This window comes from Sesamum indicum, linkage group LG6 (genome assembly GCF_026168435.1).
Source record: "Sesamum indicum cultivar Baizhima isolate 11 linkage group LG6, ASM2616843v1, whole genome shotgun sequence".
Taxonomy (NCBI): Eukaryota; Viridiplantae; Streptophyta; class Magnoliopsida; order Lamiales; family Pedaliaceae; genus Sesamum; species Sesamum indicum.
The window spans coordinates 25,189,014-25,205,294 of NC_142662.1; the positions used below are offsets into that span (position 1 = coordinate 25,189,014).

The following is a 16,281-nucleotide window of genomic DNA, read 5'->3' on the forward strand; positions in this document are numbered from 1 at the left end:
CACTATAAAATTAACAATCATCTAATGAATAATTCCTCATGACAACTAATGTTAAATGTTCGTTAATCTCCGGACTATTTGTAAGTTTTTAAATAATGATAGAATATTTGTAATTATGATAAATTACAAAATTCATTGTAATTTACTTTTTTTTAAAGTACAAATAAGTAATTGTAAACATATTTTATATAATTCTTTTATATTATTTATAAGATTAAGATATCATTTTTGTTTATATGACAAAATAAACTTATCGAGTATTAATTAATTAAACTCAACTTATTACTCTTTTATAGGCATGAAACTTATAATCAACAAAATATTATTTATTTATTTTCAAGAAATAGAACAAAAAAAAAGAGTTAGTGTTTTAAAATATTACATCATCTAAAAAAGAGAAAAAGGGCTGATTTGTTTGATTATGATTAAAGAAATAGAATGATTGGCATGCTCAAATCATTACTTATACTTAATTAATTGGTGGTGGAATTAATTTTATTCAATTCAAATATGATATGAATATCGTTGATTTCGTTCATTTTTTATTTTTTTTTTTGTGTAAAATGCAGAACTAATCAAAACACGTTCAAAATACTTTAATTTAAGTAATAGATACACGATCGAATCAAGACTTCTTTTATATACTCTATACCAATCATTAAAATGCTATATTTTCTCTTAATATTACTTTGATATTTTTGGTGAACTCAAAAATTAAATTCTAATTTTTTGGAAAAAAAAAATCCCAGAGTAGCATATGATGAATGGATCTGAAGAGTGGAGGGAGCAGCAATGCATGATGTGAAGAGTGGGGGGCGGTGTAATGCGCCGAGGGGTCAGAGTAGCCGTTGGATGTCCCCTTCAATTATTAAAAAGGAAAAAAGAAGAGCAATCAGCAATCAAATCCGTTGGTCTGCTGCTCATCACTCATAATTACTTGACTGATTAATGCATTTTCACGCCAACTATAAAACTGTTCTTTTTGGACTCAGTCACTGACACAACACTTATTAATGTTCCATCTACTCTGTCCCCAAACCAAATTGCACAAAAAAAGGTTCTATTAATTATTTTACTTTTTATTTTTTTAAAAAAATTAAAGATACTATTTATAAGTATCTGATAAGTTATTATTGTGTTAAAAGTATAAATTATTTTATACATATATACATTAAATAAATTAAATATATTAAAAGATATGTTCTGTAGGGGGTCTTGGGAAAGATTGGAGACTCGGACCGGACCGGACCCAACCAGTTCCGTAAAATAAACTTCGTCCATGAACCTGAACTTCATAATTTGGACCCCAACAGGGTGGGGGCTCACAGCTACCACTATCCATTCCATTTGCCATCCCTAATTGAGCATAGTAAGAATTATCCATCGATAGGTCCAATGTGTAATTCATCGGATGTGGCTGGTGGCAGGCACCCCTCCTTGATTCAACAGACAAAGATTCAACAACTACACGTCCTCCCCCGTGGTTGCTGGTTTTTTTGCTATCTTGTCTGTACCATCGCTAAGATTGTGTGGCCGAACAAATGAACTACACATGCACATCATCAAGAAGTAGCTATTTGACAAGATTGTAGTTGGTGATCACCAGTGAAGAAAATAACATCCTTTTCACAAGCAATTTGAAGTATAGTAATAACCATAAAGAACGTCCATTACCTCAAAGAACGATGATGGGAGATGAGTTTTAGTTCCCAACAGCAATGAGATGATGAGGACGTTTTCCCCGCATCAGGCCTCTTGCAGTTGCCCCTGTTATCTACAATCAATGAACAATTATCAAACATCTTGACACGCAAACACAATATCATGTGAAAGAGGAACTGCCGCCATAGACATGTAAGGTTGAGTTCATTTTGTTTTCAGAAATCTTTCTTATATAGACATGCACATACATACAACTTAGGAGCTCAAATTGTTTACAACAAATCCAGCCTTCCATCTCTTCGTCATGGAGGACATCTTCCAACAACCTAAAAGAATCAGAAGATAATTTACAGCTCCATGGTAGAGGAGTTTGAATGCAAGTCTATACTCTAATGTTCTCAAACATTCTACACTTGTTAGCGAGTCCCCGTATCTGGTACAAGAGGCCAAGAATCTCATTCTCATGAACTACACTATGAATTCTATTTACATCAGGGACTATGTTCACATGGAAGCAGTTGTGAATATTGTTTCTCAAGTCTTGTCCTTCCCTGTATCCAGGATATCTTGGCCCCCTGTTGCTCCTGATGGGGGTTTACTCTGTCGGATTTTACACAAGTTACAACACATTCTCGTTTGTTTTCAACTTTTGTTCATGTCGTGAAAAAACAGTTGCAGAAAGAGCAGGAGGTCAAGGAGCTTCATAAGGGCTACCATCTTTCATCCCCAATCCAGTTGTTCTTCTCCTTTGGCCCACTAGGACCTTCTTCTCCATACAACTCCAGTGGCAACTTGTTACAAATATTCTCCATTGAATATTTAACCGGTGGAGGGAAAACTTTTATGATTTTGTCCAACTCCTTCCTTGAATCGTAGATGATTTTCGGGCCCCACTCTCTCATATACTGTAACCAACCGGGTTCTTTGACAACTCCATCTCCAAGGTATTCTGCCGCAACAATTTCATACTGCCTGCTTGAATCAACAATATGATCACTGCGTGCAGCATCATTCCTCACTCCAATCCCAAGCTTTGAAGAACCCTGAATGTAGGTTCCAGGATGAGGAAAGCTAGCATGACCATTCTTTGACGAATAAATTACAGCTTTGTTTCCCTCGATAAACTCCAAATCAAAAGCATCGACCCATTCACCTCCACTGTGCTGCGAAAAGTATATGCTCCAAAGCTCTCCAGTGAAGTTACTTATCCGAAGAGTGAAGTGCTCCCAGTCACCAACATGCTGACCAACCTTGCTAAGAGCAATGTTCATCATCCCGACCTTCAGCGTGCCTGGCCCATTGAAAGGGCAAAAGACCCACATCGCAATATCTGTAAAGGTCCCACCTAAAGCTGGTTTAATATGAAGGTAAAGTTTTGCACTTTCTAAGTTTCCGTGCTTAACATTCTCCCTCGCACTATCACAGGGCAAATCTATCCAATATTCTCTGTCGTTTGTGCCTCCACTGGGGAGATTGGAACCTTCAGCATCAATGGCCTGTCCAACAGAGTTACTTCTACTATACAACAGTGCACCATTTCTAAAGAACCATGAAACAGAAGATGGCAGATAAACCTCATCAGGATGGAAGAAGACAGTAGGTCCATAATGCCTTACAAGTGCATGAATTTGATCCATGTTGGGCATTGCACGTAAATTAAGATCCAAATTCTGCAAGCATGCAATATTGACCTCTTCCCGTGTATTCCAGTAGCTGCTGCAATAAAAAGTACCCACGGAAACACCTCTCCCATAAATGCCACGATGAAGAGGCCTCGTACCCCAAATTAAAAGTGGTATGTTAGACGACTTAGAATGTGTGTCTGCTATCAGTCCACAAGCTTCACATGTACAAGTTAGGTCAGCACGGACACATTTAACCTCCTCCAAATCTGGTTTCTCCGATTTGTTGGTAACCAAAAATCCTAAAGCTTTATAACCCTCTGGTGGTTGGGGTAACCAGAAGTAACCGCATCCATCAAAGCTTTCATCAATGCCGTCATGTGAACTCCACACTAATGAATAATCCACAGGATTCTGGAGAGCAGGCATATTTTCGGACTTGAGGGTGCAGCAGTCTTGTTGCTTAGCAGCTTCACGAGCAACAAGAACAAATCCCCGTAAAGGCTTTTCATTAGATTGACAGTAGTGACCAAGACAGAAAAACCCGTCTGGGATTCCGATTGGCTTATAAAAGCTAACACCTTGTTTCCCATCCTTAGACAGATTGCAACCCCAAATATACTGAAACTTAGTTATTTGGCAAACCTCTAATTCTCCTAATGTAATTCTCGAGGTAGCAAATCCTGAACCTGTATGTGCACAAGCAGAAGTAGAAATAATAAGATATATATTACTGATGCACTTCAAAGACAAAACTATATTTCTACTAAATGAAGCAGCATACACAAAGATTATTACTCAACTCTCTAAACAGAGTCTGTGATCAAGAAAAGAAGCCTCGAACTTCTCCATATCAAACGAAACATGTTATGGTCTCAAAATGGACAAAGTGAAAAGTGCAAATCCTGAGTGATCATACATCATGCATCCGCTAGATGATATCATGAAAAAACATTAAGGAATGGAGTTGTTTGGACACATGAAAGCTCAAAGATCAACGCACAGTACATGAAGATTGAAAGTATAATGAAAAATACTGAACCACATGAAAATCATTTATAGGACATAGGAGTATTGAATCAGATAAACTATACACACTAACTCCTCATAATGAAGCTATAATTTGTCAACAAAAATTTTGAAGATAGGGGGCAAGAACATAAAAGGAAATTATCTTTGATTTCCCATAACGAAAAGGCAGGTTAAGATAGATTCTGATAATCATTGTCTTAAGCACCATCTCCACTACTACATCAAGAAAAGCACGAAATTGTGTCATATTTAATTGAATCTAATTTACTACCGAGGAAGAACTCAATTATTTAAAAGAACGGATAAAGGTCCCACCGGAGTACCTTCAAGCATTCGTATGTAGCTCAGCAAACGAAACAATCTCTTTCCGTGCTCAGAAAGTAAAAAGTTGTGCTTTTAAATAAGTTCAAGGAATGAACAAACATCACTGCCCCAACCCTCAACAGAACTTCTTTCTTTGGGTAAAAAAAAACGGAGCAAGTTCCAACAGTAAAAAACCAATTCAAGGGCAGTTTCACGGATCGACAACAGAGACATGAGAAAATGTCCACAGTACAAGAATCAAACAGATGAGATAGACAGAAGAATAAACAATTGAAATCCACAACCCTTCAGCAAGAACTGAATTTTTTTAACTAAATGATCAAATATCAATCATATAACATCCAACTAAGCTCAAAATTTCCCAGAAAAAGCTCCATTTAAAAAAAACAATCCTCTCAAAATCTTCATGCTTTTAAGTCTATGAAATATAAACGTACGGGATTATTACCAAGACACATAAAAACATTAAAAAAATCTTAAACCACATGCATTAATCATCTCTTCCTATCCAAATGATCAAACCTCAGACGAAAGCAGAAGGGCACCATTGCATACCTGGTGGCCATTGCGGAATTGGATCGGGCAGAGAGAAATATTCGGACTCGGGTTGCATGAGATCGGAGACTCTGCTCCAAGAGAAACATCCACATCCCAACATCTTCTCACCCCGCAAAAAAATTCTCCGCCCAACAATGTAATCGAAAATGAAACGAAAGCCCAGTTGAAAAATCGCCAAGATTTTGATGATTGCGTTTACGGAACTCCGCATAACAAACGAATTCGATGACAATTTGGAATGTCTTACGCGGGTAGTTTAGTGATATTCGTCTCTGTATCTCTATAAAAAACGCCCTCTGTTACTCAAAAGTAAAGGCAGTGTAGTTAATTTTAGGATAAATTACAATAAACTGCCCTCACATCTCATAGAATTATGTCGTTTGGAAAATTATAAATACCTTCTAATATTTAATAAATTTTTTAATCATGATAATAATAATTTTTAAAATAATAAGGGAGTATTTTTAATTATGCCAAATTTCATAAGAGATTGGTTTAATTTACCCTTAATTTTAATATGGTCCAAAATCCGAACCTACTCTCTTTTGATTTTATTATTCGGGTCAGATTAGATTGAATCCCATTTTTAGTATCTTAAAATATTGGAGCGTCGAAGCAAATACATTATTGTCCAAATTTTATTTGAATTATTATTGAATTTGAAGATTTGTGTTCGACTGTTAATTTCATTGAGTTTAAACTATTAGTTTTTAATTTTTTTTTGTGATAAACTGACCAACAAATATTTTTGTGGACTATAAATTATAATATTATTTATTTTTTAAAATTTTTTATTTTTTTTTGGACTAAATGGATAATTTTTTATAACTTTCAAATCATCCATCTTGTCTATTTTTTATCAATTTTGTTATTTTTAGTTTTTTAAAAAAATACAATAAGAGCAAAGCTAATAATTTCAAACCTCTATTTAAGAATTACATAATTTTTTATCAAATATTAAAAAATATTTATAATTTTTTAAATAAAATAAATTATTTATAATTATACCAAACTTTTAAAAAATTTAATGTAATTTATCCTTAAAAAAGAAAACCAAAAAGAGGACACGGTAGACACGTTTACAGCTGTAAGGAAGGAGTAGAAGAAGAATACTAGGGAAACAAGAAGAATATCCTAAAGTAAAGTCCATAAACGTGTTTCAACGTTGGTAGTCTGTATTATTCCTACAATTTGCACCTTCCATATAGAACAAAAACTAAATAGTTTTCCACCTACACAATTTTAAGAGGCCCAACATGAATCACAAGCTCATAAAAATGTTTGTCCCAACAACGAACAGTTGGATTCATCAATCCTCCACCATACAATCTCGTACATGGACACAACTTGTCAAGAATTTCGTATGTTTCAGGTAATTCCTATATTTTATTCTATTTTCTCTTCTTTGTTTTTTTCCTTTATGTATAAAAGGGTATCTCCCATAACATTTTTGAACAACCCTCCACCTGCAAATTGGCTTTCATTTCTTCAACTCGGAGGGTTCTTGAATACAACAAAATTTAAGGTAAGTTTGTTTCTTAAATGCATGGAACTACGTACCTGAGTTGTAATGATTTTAACTTGGATGTTTGTAGAAAACTATAAAGAAAGAAAAAGAATTAGATACTTGCAGGTTCGTAGAGATGTGGTATTAGTGCATGAATTCTCATGTTCATGTCCATGTTATGTTCCTTTCTCAACTCTCCTCATCACAATCTCAACTGCTTTTACAAGTGAAAAGGCAATGAATTATGTCCACTTGCTCAAGCTATTATTTATTGCTATAGATAACCTTTTTTAAGAAGATCAGCGACCCTTTTTTTCTCTTCCACACAATTGTATCTCATCTTATTGATAAACAAACAGGGGATATTGAACATCATATCTGCCAATCAAGAGGGAAAGAGTAGTCATGATGCTAAGAAGCTCCTCTACGCCAGTTCTTGGATCTCTTCTTCCGTCGTTTGCAGAGAGCCCCAACAGCAGCAGCCATCACCTGTGTGAGCTGCATGGCTCCACGCAGAAACATACACCAAACACCATTCATGGCAAGCTTTCTTGTACCAATGGAGGGTCTCAGAATTTGAGCAAATCCCTCTTTCATTCTCCTTCAGTGGCTGAAATCAAGGGCACAAGTAGGAGTTCTGGCAATGAGTTTCGAAGGGCTCAATCTGAAGGGAACTTGCAAGAGCTGGTTGATGCTTCATACAATGTTGATGAGTTCAGTCTTTCCAAAAAATCTGCCAGAAAGAGTAACAGCTGCACTCTGGAGGCAATTCCTTCTTTCTCGGTTCACCATCCGGGAGCTCGTTTCGAAGACGGTGATAGTGATGATGAGGAGGAGGCGATTGAGGAAGAAGGTGAAGTGAATGATGAAGAATTAGAGGTGGAAGATAGTGTCAGTCCATTCAGAATGGAGAACTTGCTTTTGGAACAAATGGGGACTAATGTGAATGGTTATGGTAGTAGTTTGAGACTAGAAGGTGAAGGGAAAATGTATCTTGCAGCAGGGCTTGGTATCTCAGGAATCAGTTTTATTGACGGCGGCGGCAGTAATGGTGGTGGAGGAAGCTATAGGCCGGTCGCTTTCGACCGCGATGGTGGCGACAGCCATGGCCTTAGCATGGAAGAGCATTACAAGAACATGGTGGAGGGAGATCCTGGAAATCCATTGGTCCTGAGAAACTATGCCCAGTTCTTGTATCAGGCAAGTTTCCCTATAGCCCAAAACTTGTCAATTGTGCCAATCATGATTCTGTTCTCTGTTTATAAAAATTTTCGGATGCAATTGTTATGGACAGAAAAAGGGTGATCTTCAGAGGGCTGAAGAATATTACTCCAGGGCAATTCTGGCAGATCCAGAAGATGGTGAAATTCTGTCACAGTATGCTAAACTGATATGGGAGCTCCACCATGACAAAGAGAGGGCTGCTATCTATTTTGAACGAGCACTGCAAGCTTCATCAGATGACAGGTTTGAGAAAACACACACAAACTCTCAGGTCTACATTTGCACACACAAACACAAAGATGTAGGCAACATTTTCCGCTTTCATGTCTAAACTTTCATCATACTTAGACTTACTGACAACTATCTGTCTTACCAGCCACATACATGCTGCCTATGCTAGTTTCCTGTGGGATACAGAAGAGGATGAAGAAAATGCTACAGAAAATTCCCGAGTAGGGCAGCTACTCTTCCACCGTGAACTCATGGCTTCTGCAACTGCTTAGTGTAAATGCAAGTTCAGACAATTTATAGGAAAACAAGATTTATAAAAGCATATAGAAGATTATATGTCCTTGTTTCCATAATATGAAGTTGGGGTAATATATCCACAAGATGCAAATGTTACAGGGTGTATATTCAGGAAGAATACACTGCTACAAATAATAATAGCTAGTTTGGATTCTTAAACATCATCCTTGTCATCAAATACTACTAAGTTTGGACTTTGGTTTTCAGTGAGGAGAGCAAAATGTCTAAAGCTGGAAATGTAAAGTTACCAATTTGAAGCAAGGAAATCGTTTTTCCTTAATGTCTAAAATTCAGGATCCAAACACAGAACAGCGCCACAGTGCCATAAAAGGAACTGTGCAAGAAGCCTAACTAGACAGTACATTGTCATGTGATACAGGCAGCCTTAGTTCCATATTCTGGAAAGAGTTCTCGCCAGCAACGAGGCAACTTGTAAACCTCCAACAGTGCTAAATATGTTCAGGGAAACCGAGTAAAATGTTAATCTTGCCAAGAGATGACATGCACATGTCGAAATGACTAATGACTAACAAAGTGGTAAACAAGGCTAGTATGCATGGATCCAGAACTGTTGCTCACACAATTAGGATGACCAATTCCCAGATGTAATTGGAACAGAATCACAGTAGAGGCACTAGAGAAAGAAGATGGCGTCCGGGATATAACATGAACAGAGAAATATTTCATGTATTCATAAAGCCAGAGATGCAGGCCAAAGGTGTTATCATGTTCACCATTGAATTACTAGGTAAAAATACTTTCACAAGAACCCCTCTCGAACACCAAGATATGCTCCCCTCAAATTGGAAGGTAAAAGCACAAACAAGAAAAAAGCATTACACTTTTAGCAAGAAAAATTGGAATCAAAATTGTTCTTCTATATGAAGTTTCCATTTGAAAAAAACAATAAAACAAGCATCATTTGCTTCTACTTTAAAAACTGAAGTTATGGTAGCATAAGCAGGCCATTCAAAATTTTTTGGTGATGATAATTGCATCAAGTACCACGGAGACTGTTGGATCTGATGCCATTTCTGTCACTTCCCCTTCCAGATGACCTTCCACCACGCCCTCCACTGCCTCTTCCCCCACTTCCTGATCAAGGCAATTCAAATGCAGCAATAAGTCAACAAATGGTAAGACTATATCTAGCATTCATTTTCTGAGAAAGACCAAAAAGATCATAAACGTGTGTAATTTTCTAGCCTGCATTTTATCATTAAAAACTGTCACAATCATGATAAGGCCTTGATTTAATCATTAAAACCATCAAAATCATGATATCTAGGCTGTTCTCAAAGTGCTTTGAAGATTTCAACTACCCATCCTTAAAACTTTGGAAATCCAGAAGGTCCTTCAATTTTTCTTAGAAGATGACACACCCTCATCTAGGAGTAGTATAGATAGATAGCATGAAACAGTGAAGTCCAGTGCAAAAAATGAACTGCTGGAATATCAAATAGCTTAACAGAAAGAATCGCAAAAGCTAACATGGGGCTGGCCCAATTTCTGCAGGAAAGTAGAAGCATTTGAAGCACATACTTCCACCACGAGAAGCAACAGGGTTTGGTTTTCTCTGCTCAATGTAGACTCTCCTTCCAGCGAATTGAATTGGAGAAGCCTACAAAAGAAAAGCAAAATATAACTACATTCAAAACCAGATACACAGTCAACATCAAATCAAGACGAGCATAAAGTACAATTTGATTATTTTCCTACAGCTCTTGATTATTCTTAGGAATTGAGTATAAGGTGGTCACAATACGCAAATAGGAAGACAGAGTACCAAACTAACATGTAATTCAGTAAAAACGGAAGCACGGAGCACGCTCTCCTAGAACAATTAGTATACAAAGATATTCCTAGACCAGACAGATGACCGTATTACTCAAGTCACATATTTAGGCACAACATGGAATATGGATTCCAAAGTTCCTTTGATATGTATGCAGTCTATTACAGACACAATATGGAATAACTTATATATTTGCTGCAAAATATAGCGATAACCAAACAGAGATTCCCTAAACATGGAGAACAGCTGCGATAAAATATCCTGAAAACACAACACAGTGAAACAGCTCGAATCTGGAAACTAGCACTCACTAAAACTTTTGGGAAAACCAAGAAAGGACAGAATAGTGTCCAAATGGAAAGGATTCAAACCTTGATTGCACTCTGAGCAGACAGAACATCTTCAAACTCGATAAACGCAAAGCAAATACCAGTATCCTGTCCACCACAAGCAAATTAGAAATTCCACAGATGCATAAAAGATACTCATAAAGATAGTTAGAAAGGAGTTCGACCACTCGATTCCTCAAGAAGACTCCATCAGAATTGATATTCCCGAAACTCTTAAATTCTTGCAGAACATCAAGACTCGTCACTGTAGAAGGCAAGTTCCTCACATAGACAGATTTCAAGTCCCCTGTGAGAATAAAACAGAATCTTGTCAAAGCAAATTATAATTAGGAGAAAGTAGTAATCCTGAGGTAAGAATCTAAAACTCCATGCAAGATGCAACATTAATTGCAATGTCTTGCTAATCATCAATCATTTTGCCCTTTCATAGAGAACAAGAGCGTGATAACAAACAAAGGTTAACAGCAAAAACAGACATATCCATTGATGATAAACTTACGCACTACAATCTAATCAATTTAAAAAGTAACAAACCCTTTACCTTCCTTTAATGGCAGAGCTCCTTCCCCGGCATACCCACGAGAATTTGGTGAAGTTGGGGCTGACTGCTGCCTTGAAGGCTGTGAAATGTGGTTTCTATCTGCAGCTGGTGGTGCAGTCCGAGTGATAGCTGGTGGAGAAATGAATGATGATGGAGGTTTCCCTTTAGCCCGCAACTTTGAATTTTCAAAGCAACAGGAGAGGAAAATAAAACCAGTTAGAAAATCTAATGAACACATAAGCAGCATATCACAACATTGTGCAAAGAAAAAAGATGAAAAAAACCAATTCCAATAGAACTGCCAGGATATATGTGACAGACTGGAAAACTTAATTCCATAATTGAAATTATACTGCTCAGATACTGAAAGAAGATTCAAAAAAAAAGGACCAGAACCCCACCCTCCTTATATAACCAGGCTACATTACCGTAATAAGTATTCTCTACTTGCACCAAACTTGACCTGTCACCTTCTTTTTTGATTACTCCCCTCACTCCCCCCAAATGTGATTTCCTTTCTTCTGGATTTATGGATTATTGTCTTTTTCTCTTTTGTCTCCCATGGTGATGGATTATATGGGAGGTTTCAAGTCCATAATTTTTTAAGAATTGAGCTGACATAGTTCACGCACTTGACATGCTAATAACAATCTTCTTTCTAACTGAAGTTCATTTGATTGTTATGCAGCAGTCATAAGAACATCTTATTGCACATTTCTGTGCTAGAAATGATGCTTACTATAGAAGCATAAGTCAGTTTTCCAGGCTCTGCAATGGGTTCCTGTGCGGAAGGCTGAGGTCCTTGCGGGGTAGTCACTGCACTTTGAGGAAAGGGGCTTGATTCTTCAATAGGAGTTTCCTCCGTTAATCTGCCGACCACAGCCTCAGGCACGGGCTCAATCTCAGGCTCAGGGTCCAGCTGATCTGTCTCATTCTCAGGCTCAGACTCCTGATAACTATATTCTTGGACTGGGTCACCTCCATCAATATGAAAGGAGTTCACATAATTCCTAGCAGCCTCCTCCAATGGATAGTCAGCTACTGTTGCAGAGAAGGACCAATTTAGCCTAATAATGATGCATAGGTAAAAGCAATTTTCCATATTCCAGTACATTTAAGGCACATGGAACAATAAACTCAACATTCTACACATCTCAGCATGAAAATGATCAGGGTTTTTGAAAATTCAACAGTCCGGTTCCAATAACTGAATTTCACACCTATCTCAGTCTGCGTCATGAAATCTAAATGTTCACCTTAAACAACAGAATGAGCCAGAAATAACAAGCGACCAGACATCGGAGCTTGATAATAATTCATTAAAAGAACTGATACCTGATTTATCCAGACACCTTTGAGATCTAGAATCTAAAATTTCCAGAAATACTCATGCTGTAGGTTAAAATAGGTGGAAAGATGTAAATTTTCTATGACAAATCTGTGATAATTTTCTATGTGATCAGCCACCTGCTTTATTAGAGAAATTGGCCATCTTGAATTCAAAAACGTTATAGGCATCATGCACTTAAAATCGGTCTAAAGATGCAAATGTATTTGTGTGATATCACAATCTGACAATTTCTGATCTACATGATATCCATCAGTCATAAACCTGACCCAATAGAAATTTCCTATTGACACAGTACCACCTAAAACTATGGACGAAGAGATACAGAATAAAGAGCTTTCTGCAAAAGAATGTGCTTACAAGTATTACATTGAGCTCTAGAAGAAAGGTATTGAGTTCAAAATACATGCGAAGTATCACGAGATCAGTCAACTGTACCTGGTGGATCAGGAAGATGACTAGAAATAGTAGGCTGACAATCAACATTCTGTTCTTGAGCTACAGAAGATTGATGTGGTACCTCCTCATCAGCAAAATGAAACATATCATTCAGAACAAAATAGCCTTTCTCTTGGGGAGCAAGGAAAAAGGTCTGAACAAATTTCCTCCCCCCACTGAAATCTATTGACTTGACAGAACCAGAAACAACTACAAGAACACCTCCACTCCAAGACTCAAGGGCATTTATTGTCTTGATCTCGATTCCAGTAAAATCTAGTGACATGATTAGTTGATGGATTTTCTGAAGGAAAACAAATATGTGAAAGCATTAATTGATGATAAAACATGATTTAATACATTCAATCTCCAGACATTTTTTGTGCAGAATCAACAGGTAGAAAGTTGGATAACAAAGTTTAGATATCTGCAATGAGCCAGTGACATTTGTAAAACAACCTGATATATCAGAAGCTAATTGCTGAGGAGAGGAAAACAAAATTTTCATCTGGTTTGCACAAAGAATTCCACTGTTTGCTGCTTAAATGCAGGAGCACACAGATCCATGCTTTTTACTTGTATCTATTTTTTCTGATGTTATCTAACATGTATTTGATCTGATTCATGGAAAGTTGTTCGTATCACAATTTACTACCTAGAGAAAAATGCAAATTCCCTATGGCTAGGCTTCTCTAGATTACCTCAATATTGATTTTCAATTTTCCTCAATGAGACTGCTGGATGTTTCTAATAATGATATACTTCTAGAAATATTTATATGGATAAACATTGTAATTTGGATCCTTTGAAAGACTTTCTCATTGTTTTACAATTAGATTACTACATAGAAATTTTTCATCAATATCAAGGAGGCTATGCAATAAAATTGAGGATTCCTAATTTCTGTTTTCCAAACCAAAATTGCAGATTATCACCAAACTCACACCAAATTGAAGTTTCCTGGCGTTCAATTTTCTTCAATAACTCTCGTTTTCCTTCTGGGGATAATACATTTATTGTATGTAATAAAGCTCAAAAGAAAAGGATTTCCATTAATTGCATGCTAGACCTTTGTATCAGTAATTGCAATGCCCAAGATGCATCGCCCAAAGCACTGTATTTGACCTCACTTCTGTCGGTTAAGAAGGCATTTGCTAAGAAAAAGTATAAAAGGACTATCCTTGACTTCCAATCAAGTGAATGCCCATTTATTGAATTGAATAGGACATGGGAAAATCCATTTTCATCTTAATATGATTGAAGCTAAAGCAGAAAGTCCTTTGAATGACTTCTCACATGCCACTTCGACTTATGAGAAGAGTGGAATAGCTAAAGGGTAAGAAGAAAGACCAGCTCACAAATCGTCTTTCAAAAGGGTGATTGCTCTTGTTGAATCAACTGTGAATTCATGCCTATATTCTAAGGCTAAGGTAGAGGATGTGGATCTAGTTAGGGGTCTTTCACTTATCAACCGTAGACATGAAGTAACAATCATTCAGTAGTTCATCCATACAACACAGTAGCATACTTAAAGAACATTTCTGTTCAATACTCTGACATTCTAGGCACAGGAACTTTATATCAGACCTTATCAAGGACCGTGTATCAATACAGAAAATGAAACTATCACTTTCTTGGCATACAGAATTCTTGAAAAACCATCCTAAAGAGGCCAGATCATCTTCAAACTCTAAGAAAATAAGTCATACAGAGAAAATATTTTTGAAGAGCATGTTTGCCAGTATACTCAGTTTTAATACCAATCACATAACGTAAATGCATGACTTCATGCACTTTAGCTAATTTACTAAAATAACCCTGATGAGGAGAAACACTCTACTCCAGCCAAAACTTGCATCTAAATACTTGATACACAAGGCATAGAACACGAATCATTCGAATGGGCTACTTGGTAGTTTAAGAACTCTAAGTCACATGTACGACATAAACAAAAGAAACATATGAGCAGCAATGAAGGATGTAGCCAAATCATACTAAAATACAAATGTAAGTCATTATCCGAATAAAATAAATATAAAAACAAATCTAAGTCAAACAACTTATCAGAGGCATTAAAACCTGAGATATAAAATCGGAAGGACAATTTTGATGTTCAATTATTTGTTCTTTCTTCATAACTGATCTGGAAACAGCTTATTTATGTGATCCATATAAACATGTTCATAAATATTTAAGGCAAAAGAATTACCCAAATCAAAGAAAGCTAGAAATTAGGTAGGGCTATATCAGAGGTATATCATACATGCAACAATTTTATTCAAATAATCACATTATTTCTTATCATAGAATAATATATAAATCTAATCCCACGTCAAAAATAAAAAATCCAAATGTAATAATGGTGTTGAGAAAAATGCCATTACCACCATATCAGAGGCAGAAGCGCTGATTTCTCCATCAACTCGAATCATAGAGCTGGAATCAGTGTAAAACTGGTGCACATAATCCCGTTGCTGTTGGAACACCTGATAATACTGCTGAACGAAATACGAGCCAACCTAATACCAAACAAAAGTTCACAATTCAATCAATCTCAATAACGTACAGTCTTTCCACTAAAAATACAAAAAACAGAACAAAAGAAACAACAATACAGGCCATGCAGATGCAAGAAACATGAAAAATCATATTATACTTGAGCTGCGGTCACTGGAGCAGCGTGCTGATTCGCCATCTTCCCCGCTAATATCAATCTCTTCACAAACAGTAACAGCAAAAACTTAAAACCCTAGATGATGAATAGCTCTAGGGTTGGAAAAGACATAATAAGTACTCCAGAGTGGAGCTTCCCTCTTATTTCTTTCTCTATGTTCTTGACTAATAAATACATATTACAACGCCATTGAAGCGACAAAACCACTCATCGATCACTCTTCAACGGGTGAAAGACCCGTGTGTCAGCCGATGCGTTTGCGATAGAGAGAGAGGTAGCGAAGTTTCAAAGAGATGGCAAGCAGGAACAGTGAAACGGATCACAGACAGAGAGAGAGTGTGCGTTTTGAAAACTGAGGAGAAACTGGAATTGTATAATGATTGCTTACGTATATTGGGTTTCTTTTATATTTTTTCTGAAAGAACAGGATCTTGACCGTTTACCTGGTAACCAGAGATGTGGGTTTCAAGGGCTAGGATGGACTCCGTTGATTGTACTGTCGGAACGAGTAAACCGCGGGTGAATGTTTGGATACCAAATTTGGTTAACTCTATCTAAACGGGGGAGATGCAGAATTACCATCTCAAAATAGCCATTTCTGTTTAACTAAATCTAACATCACAAAAGCATGCAACTCTATCATGAAATCAACTTAATTATATTCTTACCAGACAATTA

General features: G+C 36.7%; 3 protein-coding genes and 1 long non-coding RNA gene across 7 annotated transcripts; 2 read left to right on the forward strand and 2 right to left on the reverse strand.

Moving 5' to 3' along the window:
- Positions 1 to 1,847: 1,847 nt before the first annotated feature.
- Positions 1,848 to 5,491, reverse strand: LOC105163463 (hypothetical protein At1g04090). The gene is made up of 2 exons (XM_011081815.3): positions 5,196 to 5,491; positions 1,848 to 3,973 (listed from the first exon to the last, which is right to left on the reverse strand). The coding sequence occupies exons 1-2, from the start codon at positions 5,407 to 5,409 to the stop codon at positions 2,373 to 2,375; spliced, it is 1,815 nt and encodes a 604-aa protein (XP_011080117.1). The 5' UTR covers positions 5,410 to 5,491; the 3' UTR covers positions 1,848 to 2,372.
- A 923-nt stretch (positions 5,492 to 6,414) lies between these two features.
- Positions 6,415 to 8,616, forward strand: LOC105163461 (uncharacterized). Of its 2 annotated transcripts, none has more exons than XM_011081813.3 (4): positions 6,415 to 6,570; positions 7,065 to 7,905; positions 8,000 to 8,172; positions 8,306 to 8,616. In XM_011081813.3, the coding sequence occupies exons 2-4, from the start codon at positions 7,111 to 7,113 to the stop codon at positions 8,430 to 8,432; spliced, it is 1,095 nt and encodes a 364-aa protein (XP_011080115.1). In that variant the 5' UTR covers positions 6,415 to 6,570; positions 7,065 to 7,110; the 3' UTR covers positions 8,433 to 8,616. The 2 variants fall into 2 exon arrangements, with proteins under 2 accessions (XP_011080115.1, XP_011080114.1); XM_011081812.3 differs by lacking the exon at positions 6,415 to 6,570 and adding an exon at positions 6,577 to 6,723.
- A 437-nt stretch (positions 8,617 to 9,053) lies between these two features.
- LOC148787954 (uncharacterized) lies at positions 9,054 to 10,357 on the forward strand. Its single transcript, XR_016066021.1, has 3 exons — positions 9,054 to 9,205; positions 9,511 to 9,593; positions 9,973 to 10,357. It is a non-coding gene; the product is annotated as an uncharacterized LOC148787954 (long non-coding RNA).
- Positions 9,164 to 15,983, reverse strand: LOC105163462 (nuclear transport factor 2). 3 transcript variants are annotated; one of them, XM_020694761.2, is made up of 9 exons: positions 15,586 to 15,983; positions 15,314 to 15,448; positions 12,930 to 13,233; positions 11,883 to 12,181; positions 11,144 to 11,318; positions 10,767 to 10,888; positions 10,624 to 10,689; positions 10,000 to 10,078; positions 9,164 to 9,552 (listed from the first exon to the last, which is right to left on the reverse strand). In XM_020694761.2, the coding sequence occupies exons 1-9, from the start codon at positions 15,622 to 15,624 to the stop codon at positions 9,455 to 9,457; spliced, it is 1,317 nt and encodes a 438-aa protein (XP_020550420.1). In that variant the 5' UTR covers positions 15,625 to 15,983; the 3' UTR covers positions 9,164 to 9,454. The 3 variants fall into 3 exon arrangements, with proteins under 3 accessions (XP_020550420.1, XP_088738071.1, XP_011080116.1); XM_088881945.1 differs by having other exon boundaries at positions 9,949 to 10,078; positions 11,883 to 12,184; XM_011081814.3 differs by having other exon boundaries at positions 11,883 to 12,184; positions 15,586 to 15,982.
- Positions 15,984 to 16,281: the final 298 nt, after the last annotated feature.

Coding starts and splice junctions, on each gene's coding strand:
- LOC105163462 (XM_011081814.3), bottom strand. CDS start 15,624: ATGGCGAATCAGCACGCTGCTCCAGTGACCGCAGCTCAA. Junction 12,185..12,929: donor TCATCTTCCTGATCCACCAG/GTACAGTTGACT, acceptor TCTCTGCAACAG/TAGCTGACTATCCATTGGAG. Junction 10,690..10,766: donor TCTTCTTGAGGAATCGAGTG/GTCGAACTCCTT, acceptor TGTGGTGGACAG/GATACTGGTATTTGCTTTGC.
- LOC105163463 (XM_011081815.3), bottom strand. CDS start 5,409: ATGCGGAGTTCCGTAAACGCAATCATCAAAATCTTGGCGATTTTTCAA. Junction 3,974..5,195: donor AATTCCGCAATGGCCACCAG/GTATGCAATGGT, acceptor GTGCACATACAG/GTTCAGGATTTGCTACCTCG.
- LOC105163461 (XM_011081813.3), top strand. CDS start 7,111: ATGATGCTAAGAAGCTCCTCTACGCCAGTTCTTGGATCTCTTCTTCCG. Junction 7,906..7,999: donor ATGCCCAGTTCTTGTATCAG/GCAAGTTTCCCT, acceptor TGTTATGGACAG/AAAAAGGGTGATCTTCAGAG. Junction 8,173..8,305: donor CAAGCTTCATCAGATGACAG/GTTTGAGAAAAC, acceptor CTGTCTTACCAG/CCACATACATGCTGCCTATG.